General features: G+C 35.2%; 3 protein-coding genes across 6 annotated transcripts in view; 2 read left to right on the forward strand and 1 right to left on the reverse strand.

The window, feature by feature from the left end:
• Positions 1-6: 6 nt before the first annotated feature.
• Nab2 (Nuclear polyadenosine RNA-binding 2) lies at positions 7-6,720 on the reverse strand. Of its 2 annotated transcripts, none has more exons than XM_066745147.1 (7): positions 6,229-6,720; positions 4,227-5,954; positions 3,788-3,947; positions 3,550-3,707; positions 2,965-3,220; positions 2,750-2,855; positions 7-2,685 (listed from the first exon to the last, which is right to left on the reverse strand). In XM_066745147.1, the coding sequence occupies exons 1-7, from the start codon at positions 6,265-6,267 to the stop codon at positions 2,448-2,450; spliced, it is 2,685 nt and encodes an 894-aa protein (XP_066601244.1). In that variant the 5' UTR covers positions 6,268-6,720; the 3' UTR covers positions 7-2,447. The 2 variants fall into 2 exon arrangements, with proteins under 2 accessions (XP_066601244.1, XP_066601243.1); XM_066745146.1 differs by having other exon boundaries at positions 2,750-2,873; positions 6,229-6,719.
• A 7,094-nt stretch (positions 6,721-13,814) lies between these two features.
• On the forward strand, positions 13,815-14,689 carry Sf3b6 (splicing factor 3b subunit 6). Of its 2 annotated transcripts, none has more exons than XM_066745159.1 (3): positions 13,815-13,940; positions 14,046-14,164; positions 14,296-14,689. In XM_066745159.1, exons 1-3 carry the CDS (start codon positions 13,908-13,910, stop codon positions 14,519-14,521), a joined length of 378 nt encoding a protein of 125 aa, XP_066601256.1. In that variant the 5' UTR covers positions 13,815-13,907; the 3' UTR covers positions 14,522-14,689. The 2 variants fall into 2 exon arrangements, with proteins under 2 accessions (XP_066601256.1, XP_066601257.1); XM_066745160.1 differs by having other exon boundaries at positions 13,824-13,940; positions 14,051-14,164.
• A 138-nt stretch (positions 14,690-14,827) lies between these two features.
• Positions 14,828-17,556, forward strand: part of Oatp74D (Organic anion transporting polypeptide 74D) — a 76,121-nt gene continuing 73,392 nt past the window's right edge. The window contains exons 1-2 of one of the 2 annotated variants that reach the window (XM_066745148.1): positions 14,828-15,810; positions 17,444-17,480. The gene's annotated coding sequence lies outside the window, so the exon portion shown is untranslated. The remainder of the gene's footprint in view (positions 15,811-17,443; positions 17,481-17,556) is intronic. The other variant, XM_066745150.1, reaches the window with a different exon arrangement.

The raw sequence follows: 17,556 nt of genomic DNA on the forward strand, positions 1-17,556 counted from the left end.
TATTAATTGTGGCTATTATTGGGTGTATTAAAAAATTCCAACAAGAGCGACAGATGGTTCATCAAGGAAGAATGGTTTGTCAATTTTTAATCCTCAACTTTGTCCTGTTATAAAACGCCAACGTTAAAATGCTTCCTATGAATATCCTATCTTTATTTTTCTCCACCCTTTATTCAAGGACGTTTATAGAATTTTTTCAAATGCAGCTTTGGTGCAAATGCTACTCGTATTAATGTGTGGGTAAACGGCACGTGGAGTGAACGTGCGAACTATGGAACTGTAGAGGGAACACACTTTGTGCGCGTATTTCATGCACCATGTACCCGCACCTTTAGATTATAGTAATGAACGAAGCGAAAATTATAGATTCTTTTTACAGACAGGGCATGTGCCATCTTTGCCCAAGACACAAAGGATAAAAAACATTGTCCTCTTACCTGCAGCGATGTAAGTGTAAGTTTTTGGTTTAAATAAAAGGTTTTTACTCTGCTATATATAATATACATACACTCTGCATTTATACATTTGATTGTGTGTGTAGGCGTACAAGAAGCGAAATGTTTAATTTGACGAAATAAGATAACACGCCAATAAAACCACCGTACAATTTTATTTAATTTCTATTCTTAAAAATAAACAATAACTGCTATAATATTGAGGATTAGTTATAGTATTACACATAGTTTAGAGTTTATTTTAAGAAAAATGTAAGAATTTATGGTATATACAAGTAGGACTAGACATGTTAAATTATCAATCTTTTCAGTGTGTATTTTTGAGTTTTTATACAAAATAATCTGTAGCTGTTTGCCGTAAATTTTTGTGAACGAATATATGTGGACTTTACATATATCGCAAAGCTTGCGCTTTCAAACAAAAATATTTAATATGTTGATAAGTATGACATATTAAAATATTAATCTCACGATAATGTGTAACATACGTAGATGCTCTATTATTTAAAAAATATTTTAAATAATTTTTGCTATTAAAATTTATTTAATATTAATTGTTTAAGCGATGATAACTTTCTGTGCAAATTCGCTTTTATCCTACTGAAATGGTTAAGCATCTACCAGCTATTTTTAATAACACATGACATTCAAGTATCTTTGTCAACCTGGAAGAACTGATATATAGTTTCGTCAATTTTCTCAAGACTACTACTATTAAAAGGTTTTTGCTATAAAGGAACTTTTAGATCAATAAATGCGTAGATAGGCTAATCAATAATAAGTATGTAAGGTTTTTCTCTCTCGCTCCATATTCTTTCGATATACCCATTTGTTTGCTTGTTCATTGTGCTTCTCTCTTTCTTTTCCAGTGAGATGGTGTTACTCCTTATTCTACTACAATTAGACGTTTTTCATATTACTTTTTTCTTAATGTCATTAAAATAGTAATCACATTAAATATTTCTCCAGAATGTTTCACTCAATTCGTTTCAGAACGTGGATTATAATTGATTTACCTTCGTCAATATAAGAGATGTCAAGTATTTTCCTAGGACCTTTCTGAAAGTACTCTCTATTCAAATCTAAAAAGGTTTTATACAGAAAAATGATATCTGTTATTAGTTATAAAAATAAATCGATTTTTACGTGTACGTTCAAGTGGCAAATAAGTAATATACGCTGTTTACTGTACTAATCATACCTGTTTTAAATTCGAAATAAATATATAAACAAACTTTTGTTTTATAATATTCAAAACATACTCTACTAATTACTCATATCGCATTATTTAATTTATCCATTGAAAAAATAATACATTAGTTTCCTTTATTTAATGATTTAACTTTTTGTTTAAAAAAACAGCTTTATAAGCTCAACCACTATTTCAAATAATCGTATGCGATTAAGTGTTAAAGTATATTTTGATGATTGAAATGTCCTTCGTAAATTAAAGTACACCAAAAATTGAAGATTTTTTACGAGGATATTTAAGGTTAATTAGAAATGAGAAGAAATATCTTATTTTATATTGTTAAAATTTCAGCATTAATTATATTTATTCGATCATAAAACATGATTTTGTTTATTTTAGATTGAAAACTGGTCTGATTAGTAGAGCAGATAACTAACAGAACTGCTTACAATTAATTCACGAATATTTTTTCAATAATCCTTTTTATTCGGTTTCCAAGTTGGCAAAAATGCTTTGAGTTTCGTCAAATCAATGAAGAACTACTTGTTCCGATTAGTAATCATTCATTAATACTTTAATTCGATTATAAAATTTAATATAAAATAAACATAATCGAATTGCTTGATTAAAGCTTATCTTGGGTGGGAGAAAGTATCAGTTTAAATACTTAGGAAAAAAATACAGACCTATATAAGCTTCATTTATAAAGATTATTAAATAACTGAATGAATAGAGAAGTAAAATTTTTAATTATAATTACTAAGAAGCAGCAAATTCATGTTTTTGGCTTTGAAACTCTTTTAATCTCTTCTTCGCCATGTAAATTTTGCACGCTGAGTCGACGTTTCTACTGAAATTGGAGTTGCAGATACTTCCGGATGAGAAAATGGACAAGCTGGTTTTGTGCAAAAAGGATGATATTTGCATTGCTGTGCTGGATGTGCAAATACACAACCTAATTTTGTACACGATAATCCAAATTTACATTTCGGATGCTTATAAGCACACTTGTCACCGAATTTGCAAGCAGGAAATGCACTATAAAATCGATTAAATATAATTTATTGAAACATCAGATTAATTTAAAAAATAAGAGACTTACCTGCACATAACAGCTGGATGATAATACGCGCATTTACTTGCTAAAGTACAATTCGGCCAGTATCTACATCTCTCTTTTACTTTTTCAAGCGATGTAGCTGTTGCATCTACAATAAGGCGTTGCTCTATTAAAAAAATGATAACATCAGTAAACTAGAACGTAAATGCAATAATTTTTTAGTTACTACATAATACATTTATGTACAGGTACATTACCCTTCATTTCCGTAAAACTAGGAGAATCAGTCCGATTGAAAACTATCGGGCTCAATTTTCTACTCTTCCTTAACACAATTTCCTGTACTTCCATATTTTCTGTATTACAATTCTCATTATTTTCATCAATTTTATCTTTTGTACTATCATTGACATCTTCATCTGGATCCGTTATTTGAAAACTATCATGGGTTAAATCACTTTGATTATATGAATCATTTAGCATAGATGATGCCTGTTCTTCATCATCATTTACCTGAGAAAATTTATTAAAAAAATTAATAATAAAAGGATTTTTGAACAATTGAAGAGTAAAGCTATCAAAGAATTTAGTGCTATTGAATAAAAAAAAAAAAAAAAAAACTCTTATTTTTACTTTTTTGAGTAGTACACATTATGCTTTTAATATTTCATTGGCTCATTGTATGTATCTTCTTCATAGCTGATAAATTAACAATTTTATTTTCTTCTCCTGCTTAATTTATCAAATTACACCTACACCCTTCATCAATTCAACTCTTCAATTTTTAAACTCTAAGTTTTGTCATTGTTTCAGTTACTTCTCTCCTCAGAAGAAATGCCTACCTCCATTTCCAACTGTTGTTCATCCTCGGAATATTCTTGTTCTTCAACAGTATTGTCATATCCATTTAAAGTAACTAAAAATTTTTGTCTGTCATTGGTTCTTTGAAACAAGGACATGACTACTCCCATATGGTCATTGGTAACACCTGGCTGCTTGTCTAAACATTATGTATAATATACGTAAATATTTTATTATTAATTTAAATAAGGTACAATAAACATGAAAAAATCTACTTACACACTTTTTGCTTGTCCACATTTTTTAAAGTATGCAACTCTACTTGAATTTTCTCCATAACCATTCTTTTCGATGCACTTAAGTTAATTGCTAAGTTTTTTGTAATTTCTTTAGTTTTTGGTATTGATGGTTTTAGGCGAGTAGACAAAGACTTCTTCAACTAACATAAATTTACACATTAGAAATACAAGAAAATATTCTCTTAAATCAAATTTTCAACATAAAGCAATCTTGTTATACTTAAATTTAATATGATATATTTATAGGAAGAATAAAAAAGGCGTACAAATTTATAAACACAAAAAATAATCTATTTTTTATTTTTATATACAATCTGCTAAATTGCATTAATTTTCTTAAATGATTATATCCTTCTACTTTATATATTTAAAATCCTCATAAATTAACAATTAAAGTACATTCGTTTCTTAATACTTACAGGTAGGGTTGGCTCTGGGTTTTTTTGTTTTACAACTGATTGATTTGCTTCAGCCATAGCTTTGAGAAGCAGAGACTGAGTGGCACGTTTTTGCACTGGTTGCAAGGGTTTCAAAGGTCTTGGAGTAACAATTACTTTACTAGAAAGCTTTTGATCATCAGTATCTCCTTCATCTTCTATATCACTTTGTACCATTGCATTTGATTTATTTACTTTCTTTAATGATACCTGGGGCTTTATAGATGTTACAGAAGTAGGCTTTTTCACAGCAATAATATGAGATTTTATTGGACCTGTGTTTACACCTGACTGATTGTGAAGGTTTAATTCCCTCACTGCTATTAAACTCAAAGAATCAACAACTTCACTTTTCTCAGATTGTGCAGTAATTGCATTGAACCTTGGTTTTACAGATTGTGGCTTAAAATTATTCTTTGCATTTCCTAGCCTGCTTTTTAAACCTTTTATACGATCTTCAGAAATGATTTTATGTTTGTAGCCTGAGAATTCTTGACTTTCTGAAGTTGCTCGCGGAACAAAGTGATTTGATGAAATACCCAGTCGGTCTTTAATTGTACCAGATATTCTATCAAGGGCTTTTACCTTTTCATTGCAACTTATCCTCTCTTTTCCATCATTAAAACTATGGAGCTTATCTGTCTTACTAGTGCCTAAACGGTTTCTTATATCAGTTACTCTTTCTGACTCACTTGATTTTTTGTCTATTACTCGATTTCGTTTTTCATTTGACTCACTATTTTTATTAAGTGGAGAAATATTACTTCTATGTCCAAACAAACGTTTTTGAAACTGCTTACCACTTTGCTTAGAATGACTCTCATTATCTGGTCTTCCTCTATAAATTTCAAATTTTTTTCTAGGAGATATTGCTCCTAAACGATTTTTGACAGGAATAACAGCAGATGAAATTTTGTTTACACTTGATCTTATTTTTTTTGCTTTGCTTTCAGGGGAATCCTCCTCTTCTTCATTATTATCTTCATTTATTCTTGAACGCTTTGTATCTTTCTTTTTTCTCTCGTTAATATTGCATTCATTGTCAGCTACACTAGTTCCTTTAAACTGTCTTATCAATTCAGAATTCCCTGTAGAAGAGGTTTCAGCTTCTAATAATTTATTGACAGGTTTTATGGATATTATTTCTTTTTGGGAGTTACTACTTTGCACCTTTTCTGACACCTCTGTTGAGACATTTCTGTTTAAAGTTTGTTTATGATGTGCACCTATTACAAACTCATCATTTTGTCTTGCATTGTCATTCTCTGTGTGCTGTTTAGTAGGTCTGTCATAAGCCATTTCATGATTTGATATAGTTAGGGAATCTTCTACAATTTCTTTTTGCAAAGACTTATCTTCTTTAACAGTCTTATGAATAGATTTTTCATTGCCTTGCTCTCCCGTTTGATCTTCCAAAAAAGATGTTGTACTTGTTTTTCTCTTTCGCTTTTCCTCTTCCTGCTTTACTATAACCGTTGGTACAAGCTCTTTGCTTACTTTCTTTTTTGCAACTGTTACCTTTTGCAATTTTTTTAATACTTGATCGTGTAACCAATCAACAAATATTGTTGTACTATTTTCTAAAAATAGATTCAAATCTTCATGCATTTGTTGACGGGATTTTTTATTTACTACCATTACCAAAATGTAGTCTGGTAATTCTTCATCATAACGCACCCCCAATTCTATAAGTTTTGCACGAATAGCACTCTGGAAAAAGAACATAAAGATAATGACACTGCGATGATTTTTAATTTCAAATGCTTCACAAATTAGCGATACAAGATAAAATGCTGCATATAATTATCAAGTTTCAGTTTAAAAGCTTCTTTATTATTAAATAGACTTCAAAAATTTATTAGTATTTAACTGTGCATTGTAAAAATTGGTAGCAATATGAAGGAAAATTCGATTATGAATTAAATAAACTTCAGAAGGATAAAAAAATAATTTCAATATTAAATAAATAAATATTGTCACTGACCCTTAGCTGATTCGTTACTTCAATACCACGTATATCCATGATTTTTACTATATCGCATTAATCAATATATACAGAATATAATAATGCTTTTATAATCCAATAGCTAAATTGACTATTAACATCCATATAGAATGTAGTATATTCGTCGAGACCACACCGTCACTATGTTTTACTTGACAAAAGGAAAACACCCGCCATGTTCATCAATGTTCATTGTAACTTTCTCCATAACACTTTTTTAACCTAGATGAAACTTTGCAAATATTTAAATAAACTTTTGCAGATAATTACTTCGAGGAAAAAGATTTCTACGCAAACTAGAAATGGATTAATCCATTTTTCAATTTAAATAACCAGCATAGGAAATCTCTGTTAAATTAAAACATAAATTACATTTTTTATGATCTCAGCGCCACCTAACAAAGACTGACAAAGACTACTGCCGAGTGCCGACTGCCGAGTGCGCCCGAGCATGACCGAAGAGGGAACTGGAGGGAACTAGAACAGGAGTTTTCAGGGAACTCAATTGAACCTGAGGTTATACATACATACATCACATACATACTACATAATGGGAAATTGAATCGTGTGTGGTTTCAACTATGTATAGTGTAGTATATCATTTTCCATGTTAAATTACAGAGTGAAACTAGCTGAACCACCCACGATTCAATTTCCTACTGTGTACTGCTGTGTATGTATGTACATACATATCGGCTTATAGTATGTACATACATACATATAATGACATATACATATACACAAATTACGTTGCACGAGGAAAAATGTCAGAGGGCGGCGAGGGCGCTCTATCTCGATGCTGATTGGCGGTGAAAAAGGCCACGTTCAGAAAACATAGCGCTAAAGTAGTACTAAGTATAGTTTCCGTCGCATAAATTATATATGTACTACCAAAAATCCTAGTATGTACACTGACATTCATCGAATCTGCTCGTGAAGAATGGCCTACTAGATTTGTAACTAGCTGGACAGCTTCAGGTCTCTAGTTCTCACCAAAGCGTAAAACGTCACGGTGACGTCAGATGACGTCACGATGACGTATTGGAGTCGTGGTGGGGAGAATAAGGAGAATCTGGTAAATTGCATATACTCGAGTGTAGCGGTTGATCGTCTTACTTTTGTCAAAAGTATATCATCTCGGGATAAAATGGTATAGTAAGAATTTTCTTCTTTCTCTGTCTAATAGCATAAGAGTGAGAGAGAAAGACATATGATACCCCATGTGCCCATTGATTCTGCTCGAGCACGTTTTTGGTATAGTGATAGGAATTTTGGTATACTGATAGAAGCGGTAATAATATAGTAATCAAACGACAGATCAATAAAAAGAAGAGGGCATATTCCAATGAGTGAAGTGTCAAAATGTGCAACTTAACCTCTGTAATTTGTATTAATTTATTAAAATAACTTGTAAGTGATGAACTTTTAATAAAATCATATTAAGTGTTATAAATTTGTATAAAAAATATGTATTTTAGTTTTAACCTATTATTGTGTAACATATGGTGTATAAAAATAACTGAAAATATATATTTTAAATTAAATTTATGTTGTTGATATTTTGTCAAGAATAACACATCATTAACTTTTATATTAATAATAAGGAGCTATATTCTTGAGTCGTAAAGTCCATTGGAGCTTGCAAGTCAACTATGGATCCCAAGCTTACAGCAATAAGATTCTACGAATAAAGAAGATGCAATTCATTATTAAAATAGATAATCGTTAACTCAGATTTTTTTGCAGAAACCTAATATCAATAGTGACAAGCTTTCGTATCTATTTCCAATTGGTGATGCTGGAAGAGAACCTCTGAGAGCTCCTGACAGCTCAACTGCCACAGGTCCAAGAAACAGCTATTTACGTAAATCTGTCCAGTGTCATGCAATACATTATCCAGAAGCCATTCTGCTATTATCCAGCTAATGTTTCTACGCAATATAATTAATTACTTATTAATTTTCAAATATACTAAATATGTAAAGAAGAAAAAGCCAATATATTAAAATCCATTTACTTACACTACATCTCATTACGTAACCATGAGTGAATATTGTTGAATGGTGACAGAACAGTTTATAGTTGCAGAATCAGAATACATTCCTGTTGTGGGTAATGTTGCTGGGTCCTTTTGTTCTTTCGCAGTATCCAAAAGCAGCAAATTTGCAATGATTTTACAATTATAGCCTATATTCGAAGAAAACTTTAATACTTAAACTTAAATTGAAGAATATTCAAATGATTAATAGTAACTCCTTACGGATTAAGATATCTTGCATTATTTTCAATTTCTGCTACCAGTGCGTATAGGCAAATTCAGTGGTAAATTGTTATTCTCATCACTTAGAGCTTGTTAATCCTGTAAGTTACGTAGCACTTTAAAGTGGGCAAACAAATCCTTACGCTGCATTATATTAGTCTTCTCTTCCTTCGCTAACTTTTGAAAATTCATATATTACTGTTATCCACGAGTATATTTACCCAGTGGCTGAAAAATATTAGAAAGAGTATGAAAATTCATTCTTAAAAGTAAGCATAAATTATTTCCATATTCATAAAGTTATACATACCTATTCTATTATTTAGCTGGATGTTAGCTGCCACGAAGACATCCATATGTAATGTGCCTGCCCTCCTTCCTTTTTAATCCAGTGTATTATCCTAATAGTTTGCTGCAGGACAGTCTTAAGTCAGAAATAGATTGAAGTGTGATAATTCGGTTCTACTTTCTCTTTACCCTGGCCTACCATGAGGAGATACTCTTTTTTATCTTGATTTTTCATAACGTAAATGATAAATAATTATTCCTGAAATAAAAACGTGCACACACACACATATATATATATATATATATATATATATATTATTGTCTTTTCAGATTATATACTCTATTTTTTATCTTATATAATTTATTTTTTTTTTCTTTTTTTCAGTACTCCGAAAATTGATTTACGTTAAATAATATTGGTGGCCCTGAAAAGGGCCGATTTTTGGATCCGACACGTGGCAGAGCACATTCCTTTTTTATACCATGCAATCCGATCCATCTAAAAAAATACCCATTCGAAACCAACAACAGTAAAGCTCATTCAATAATCCGTCCAGTAGCCATTCCGCTCGATCACTTGATTAAGTCGATTAGGTATCGAGTTAGTCAAGTTAGCTAAGAACTCTGGGTCAGACCTAAGGCCTTCCCAGATATTCTTCGCTTGATCGAGAATCGCTGCCCTCGTCCTCGCGCCTGGCTCTATCCATCGTCTGGACATCAATGCCCAGACGTTCTCAATTAAATTGAGATCCGGTGATCGAGCGGGCCAATCCACCACTTCCAACTCCGGGTGTCGCGCAAACCACGCTCGCGTTTCGCGTGAGGTATGGATCGCTGAATTGTCCTGCACAAATCGGATCACCGGTACTTCATCCGCGGGATATACATTACGCACGCTTGGGAGAAAAATTTCTTCCAAGATGCGAATGTATTCCCGGGAATTCATACGTGGAGAAATCTCCACAAGATCACCGATATGTTCACCGGAAATCCAGCCCCATACGCCACACGATACGCGTCCAGACCGATGAGTCTGGAAGACGTGGTTTGGCTGCAACCGGGTATCGTTCGGGCGCCACACGTGCAAGGCCTGAGCCTGAGAGGGCAACGATATGAAAACCTTTTCATCGGTCCATATCGTAGCCTTCCAATCTGCACGGCTCCGCGAAAGATTCGCGAGGGCATAGCCAACTCTCTGCTCACGGTGAGCAGGAGTTAATGGGATTTTACGCGCTGGACGACGGCAGTGAATACCTGCAGAGTGTAAACGCCGCAGGCCGGTGGTCACTGAAGCTGGATAATCTATCTCCTCCACTATGTCGCTGACACTAGCGAAGGGATCTTCTTCGATCCTGCTCAGCAGCTGCTGGTCATCGATCTCCGAAGTCCTTTTCTGCCCTCTGTTCTCCGCTCTCCGGTCACGCAGTGCGTGGTCTCCGCCTTCGCGGTACCGACGTATCCAGCGCCTGACGGTGGTCTCGTGTGCCCCGCAGAGTACAGCGATCTCACTCGCGCTTTTCCCGCACTCAAAATAGCCAATGGCTCTTCCTCTGGTAGCCTCACTATGCTGTGACATCGTCGACGTATCCAATAGATATGAATGTTATAACAAATTAACGTTATTATCGATACTTCTAATTCAATAATCGAGGCATTATTCACTTTTATCTATAATAACGTTAATTTGTTATAACATTCATATCTATTGGATACGTCGACGATGTCACAGCATAGTGAGGCTACCAGAGGAAGAGCCATTGGCTATTTTGAGTGCGGGAAAAGCGCGAGTGAGATCGCTGTACTCTGCGGGGCACACGAGACCACCGTCAGGCGCTGGATACGTCGGTACCGCGAAGGCGGAGACCACGCACTGCGTGACCGGAGAGCGGAGAACAGAGGGCAGAAAAGGACTTCGGAGATCGATGACCAGCAGCTGCTGAGCAGGATCGAAGAAGATCCCTTCGCTAGTGTCAGCGACATAGTGGAGGAGATAGATTATCCAGCTTCAGTGACCACCGGCCTGCGGCGTTTACACTCTGCAGGTATTCACTGCCGTCGTCCAGCGCGTAAAATCCCATTAACTCCTGCTCACCGTGAGCAGAGAGTTGGCTATGCCCTCGCGAATCTTTCGCGGAGCCGTGCAGATTGGAAGGCTACGATATGGACCGATGAAAAGGTTTTCATATCGTTGCCCTCTCAGGCTCAGGCCTTGCACGTGTGGCGCCCGAACGATACCCGGTTGCAGCCAAACCACGTCTTCCAGACTCATCGGTCTGGACGCGTATCGTGTGGCGTATGGGGCTGGATTTCCGGTGAACATATCGGTGATCTTGTGGAGATTTCTCCACGTATGAATTCCCGGGAATACATTCGCATCTTGGAAGAAATTTTTCTCCCAAGCGTGCGTAATGTATATCCCGCGGATGAAGTACCGGTGATCCGATTTGTGCAGGACAATTCAGCGATCCATACCTCACGCGAAACGCGAGCGTGGTTTGCGCGACACCCGGAGTTGGAAGTGGTGGATTGGCCCGCTCGATCACCGGATCTCAATTTAATTGAGAACGTCTGGGCATTGATGTCCAGACGATGGATAGAGCCAGGCGCGAGGACGAGGGCAGCGATTCTCGATCAAGCGAAGAATATCTGGGAAGGCCTTAGGTCTGACCCAGAGTTCTTAGCTAACTTGACTAACTCGATACCTAATCGACTTAATCAAGTGATCGAGCGGAATGGCTACTGGACGGATTATTGAATGAGCTTTACTGTTGTTGGTTTCGAATGGGTATTTTTTTAGATGGATCGGATTGCATGGTATAAAAAAGGAATGTGCTCTGCCACGTGTCGGATCCAAAAATCGGCCCTTTTCAGGGCCACCAATATTATTTAACGTAAATCAATTTTCGGAGTACTGAAAAAAAGAAAAAAAAAATAAATTATATAAGATAAAAAATAGAGTATATAATCTGAAAAGACAATAATATATATATATATATATATATATATATGTGTGTGTGTGCACGTTTTTATTTCAGGAATAATTATTTATCATTTACGTTATGAAAAATCAAGATAAAAAAGAGTATCTCCTCATGGTAGGCCAGGGTAAAGAGAAAGTAGAACCGAATTATCACACTTCAATCTATTTCTGACTTAAGACTGTCCTGCAGCAAACTATTAGGATAATACACTGGATTAAAAAGGAAGGAGGGCAGGCACATTACATATGGATGTCTTCGTGGCAGCTAACATCCAGCTAAATAATAGAATAGGTATGTATAACTTTATGAATATGGAAATAATTTATGCTTACTTTTAAGAATGAATTTTCATACTCTTTCTAATATTTTTCAGCCACTGGGTAAATATACTCGTGGATAACAGTAATATATGAATTTTCAAAAGTTAGCGAAGGAAGAGAAGACTAATATAATGCAGCGTAAGGATTTGTTTGCCCACTTTAAAGTGCTACGTAACTTACAGGATTAACAAGCTCTAAGTGATGAGAATAACAATTTACCACTGAATTTGCCTATACGCACTGGTAGCAGAAATTGAAAATAATGCAAGATATCTTAATCCGTAAGGAGTTACTATTAATCATTTGAATATTCTTCAATTTAAGTTTAAGTATTAAAGTTTTCTTCGAATATAGGCTATAATTGTAAAATCATTGCAAATTTGCTGCTTTTGGATACTGCGAAAGAACAAAAGGACCCAGCAACATTACCCACAACAGGAATGTATTCTGATTCTGCAACTATAAACTGTTCTGTCACCATTCAACAATATTCACTCATGGTTACGTAATGAGATGTAGTGTAAGTAAATGGATTTTAATATATTGGCTTTTTCTTCTTTACATATTTAGTATATTTGAAAATTAATAAGTAATTAATTATATTGCGTAGAAACATTAGCTGGATAATAGCAGAATGGCTTCTGGATAATGTATTGCATGACACTGGACAGATTTACGTAAATAGCTGTTTCTTGGACCTGTGGCAGTTGAGCTGTCAGGAGCTCTCAGAGGTTCTCTTCCAGCATCACCAATTGGAAATAGATACGAAAGCTTGTCACTATTGATATTAGGTTTCTGCAAAAAAATCTGAGTTAACGATTATCTATTTTAATAATGAATTGCATCTTCTTTATTCGTAGAATCTTATTGCTGTAAGCTTGGGATCCATAGTTGACTTGCAAGCTCCAATGGACTTTACGACTCAAGAATATAGCTCCTTATTATTAATATAAAAGTTAATGATGTGTTATTCTTGACAAAATATCAACAACATAAATTTAATTTAAAATATATATTTTCAGTTATTTTTATACACCATATGTTACACAATAATAGGTTAAAACTAAAATACATATTTTTTATACAAATTTATAACACTTAATATGATTTTATTAAAAGTTCATCACTTACAAGTTATTTTAATAAATTAATACAAATTACAGAGGTTAAGTTGCACATTTTGACACTTCACTCATTGGAATATGCCCTCTTCTTTTTATTGATCTGTCGTTTGATTACTATATTATTACCGCTTCTATCAGTATACCAAAATTCCTATCACTATACCAAAAACGTGCTCGAGCAGAATCAATGGGCACATGGGGTATCATATGTCTTTCTCTCTCACTCTTATGCTATTAGACAGAGAAAGAAGAAAATTCTTACTATACCATTTTATCCCGAGATGATATACTTTTGACAAAAGTAAGACGATCAACCGCTACACTCGAGTATATGCAATTTACCAGATTCTCCTTATTCTCCCCACCACGACTCCAATACGTCATCGTGACGTCATCTGACGTCACCGTGACGTTTTACGCTTTGGTGAGAACTAGAGACCTGAAGCTGTCCAGCTAGTTACAAATCTAGTAGGCCATTCTTCACGAGCAGATTCGATGAATGTCAGTGTACTATACATAATAGCCACTTACTATACACAAATGCACTAGCATAATTCAAATTGGCAGAGTTGGCAATACTGATCTAAATACTAGGGGCAATGAGGCGTCCATAACCTGAAATCTGAATTCATTGTAGTGAACGAAAAAAGGAAGAAAATAAACATTCTTTCTATTATATTTCAAAATGGCAGGTTTAGCAACACTGCGTCGTGCCAATGTAAGTATTTTATTATTGTTAAATTGTAAAACAATATGTAAATGCATCTATTTTGATCCTTCCTAACCTAAACAAAAGTAAGTGCGTAATAAATATTTTCTGCAGGTCAGGCTACCTCCAGAAGTAAACAGAGTATTATACATACGAAATCTACCATATAAAATAACAGCTGAGGAAATGTATGATATTTTTGGAAAATATGGAGCTATCAGGCAAATCAGAGTGTAAGTTTTGTATTTTATTTATCTGAACGTTTTTACAACTTTTACTTTAACACTACTTCGTCATTGTATCACTTAAGTCAAGTAAATTTATTTCTTAACTTTTATAGTAAATATAATTATTTCTATTACAGAGGAAATACTGTTGAAACAAGGGGTAGAGCGTTTGTTGTCTATGAAGACATATTTGATGCTAAAAATGCTTGTGACCATTTAAGTGGCTTTAATGTTTGCAATCGTTACTTAGTGGTTCTTTATTATCAAGGCAATAAGGCATTTAAACGTATGGATGTTGACAAGAAGATGGAAGAAATTGATAAGTTGAAGACAAAATATAATCTGAATGAAGAAAAGAAGTAAACTTATGATTTTTCCTTAACTGTAATAATTATTTATATGTACAAATTGTATTTAAGCATAGTGTTAAGTTAGAAAATAGAATTTTATTCATTCTTACCATTAATTACATATTTGTCATAAAATGTAAAAAAAATATTTGTATTAAAAAAACAGAAATTGTGAAGTCAATTTAACCTGTTTAAACACTAATTGAGTTTTGTGTGTTAGAAGTGGTCAAAGAGATGAAGGAATGTAGGGAGAATTACACATTTTGATTAATTAGTGTGATACCGTGGTACGCTTGCGCAAAGTCGAAAATCACACATATAAACACGAAGTAGCTCTTTCCCCCAGTACAGACAGAACGCACAGAACATTCGATTTTAGTCGAAAGAGAAATCTTGTCAAGTTGAAATCGTGCCGACATTACGTAGTCTGCAATTCGATTTATTTTTATCGCTTCTGAACCCCTCGCTTTGGTAGTTCAGCATTTTTAAGCCAATTTCTAATTAATCACCTGTTACAATAGCTTTTAACCAAATGTCATACGATTGTTGTGGCAACGGCTACACAACCGGTGAAGCTTTTGCAACAAGCTTAAAAACTACATTACAATTACCCAGTGTTTTTTACAAAGTTCTCCAAGATTTAATCAGTGTAGAGAATGAAAATGTCAATATATTCAATAATTTTCTTCGGGCAAGTTTGCTCTTAGTTATTACTCTTCTCGTAATTCGTACGATATTTAAACATTGATGTGAGAATCACAGCAACGTTAAGGGAAATTTAAAGATTCCCTTAAACTAAAAAATAAAAAAACCAGAAAAATGGCGGATGCTACGAGGGGAAGGGATTCGGCGATCGACTAGTATAGGAGAGACGTGATTGGTTGACGTTAGAACTGGAATGTAACGAGGAGGATAGGCGATTGGCTGGTGGTCACGCTGCATCGAACGTCGATGGAATCATGGACCTTGAGAGGAAGATGTGTGCGTCGCGTCGTCTGCTCTTGTTGACGCTGGTGACACGAGCGTCGACTGCGAGAAGCAGCGGTAACATCGGCACCGTCGTCGCTGCTCACTCGTCGTCAGTCGACTCGACGTAAAGTTGGAGATGTATCGTCCGGCAGAGTCAACTCAGTCAAGTGAATGAACTGGTTTAAACGGAGGGTAAACGTGCGACGACCGACGACGGGGGGAGGGGATGCGACGACCGTCGTTTTGTGACGCTGACGGCCCGGTGCTCGCTTGCCGCAGCCGCAACCGCCGCCGTCGTCGCCGCCGCCGTCGTCGATCCCAATGCCTATCGAGGTGGGTGTAACATAGTGCCTATAACCTCCTCGATCACTGATTCGCATTGATTTACGTCCACCAACACAATTGCATTTTCACCCTATCACACCCACTCAAGCTCGGCTTGTTCTGTCTCTTGTACTCATCGTTCTCCCCCCCCCCCTCCCCCTACACCCTCCGTCCTACGCTTACCTAACCCCATCCCTTATTTATGAAAAGAAAAACGATCTTATTCACGCACTTTGCCATTTACCTCTCCGTCGCTCGCACACCTCTACGGTGCCTGCTTTAACCTCGCACTATCTATATGTATATTATATACAGGGTGTGCAATGTGAAAACACAAACCCTTTACTCTCCTAATATTATGTAAACTCCACGAAAATATTTGTGTAGTCAATGATTAATTTATACCCGAGTATCGATATTATAAATAAATGTTTATTTTACTTTTTTAGAGTGGTTCCTTAATTTTTATTCATGTCTATCGAACCTATGTCGATCATTGCAATTTTTCAGAGCAGTAACGGTAGGGTATATGCTTATCTTGCAAAAGTACTTGGATCGAATCCATGCCTTAGCAGCTGCGGTGCATGTAGTATACTAGGCGAGCGTGTTTGTTCTCTGTCTGGATAAATACGTCGCCACGCTACTTACATTTTGTACTCTTCTTTCTCACGCTAATACCGCTACATTCGTAAGGTCGTGTTTGACCTTGATCCTCTTTTCGCCTCAACGATCATATCAGGAGACACGGTAGAGCCTCGCGCCAAGTGGAAAAAGTAAATTTTACACACGTGCATTTGCGCGCGTGTGTGTGTGTGAAAGAGAGAAAGAGAGAGAGAAAGAGAGAAAGAGAGAGAGAGAGAGAGAGTATAGTTTACCCTAAAGACACCCGAATTAAAAATCCTTTCAAAAAAGAGATGCACGAGTAATATCTTAGCAAAACCATTTTCAAATATAATATTACTACACGCTTCGAGATACAAAATGGTAAAAGTTTATGACAAAAGGGCATCAGTAAAGGTGCGGGTACGCTGCGCGTGTGTTTCACGCGTCGTGTACCCGCACCTCAGGAATCAAGTATGTGAGAATAACGAACTATATATAAATTTACCAAAGTCACGTGTGTCAGCTTCTGTTTGGTATCTTTTTATCGATGCTACGACCCTGAAGAGCAACCGTTTTGAACGATCATGCGAATTTTTTTAATATGAAGTCAAAAAATGTCAAGGAAATTAAATGCACTCTATATATATATATATATATATGATACAAAAAATCTTGTATATTTAAATTGATACAAAGCTTGATAAAGAACGCTGAGAAGCAGGGCTTTGATATACCGTATCTATTTTTGCTCGAAGCTTTTACCGGAAGCCACATCGGGCTGTGTGGCTTCGCTCTTCGCAAAATTTCTTCTTTTCGTTTTTTGCGCAGCGCGATCTTCGCTATTGATTCATCCTATAGTTCATTTATTTTTCTTTATTCCGCACTGGCTCCATTGTATCTAGTGCCGTGACTAGCAGGTAGCGGTGTATTTCACTGCTAATTATTTTTAGTCGATAGAATTAAAGCGAATTAACGAGTTTAAAAATTATTCTTCATGGTAAAATGTCAGACAGTAATTAGATTTAATTTTTTCTTTCAGACGGTCCTTTTGTTTATCGTCCAGGACGAAAAACGTTGTAAGTGAATAATTTTTTTATAACAGAGCAGATGCAAAGTACTTACAACTATAATATAGTTATGTACGATAATAAG

The sequence above is a fragment of the Prorops nasuta genome, unplaced genomic scaffold (assembly GCF_024137725.1).
Source record: "Prorops nasuta isolate Cenicafe-Biocafe unplaced genomic scaffold, Cenicafe_Pnas_1.2 PNAS00059, whole genome shotgun sequence".
NCBI classification, from domain to species: Eukaryota; Metazoa; Arthropoda; class Insecta; order Hymenoptera; family Bethylidae; genus Prorops; species Prorops nasuta.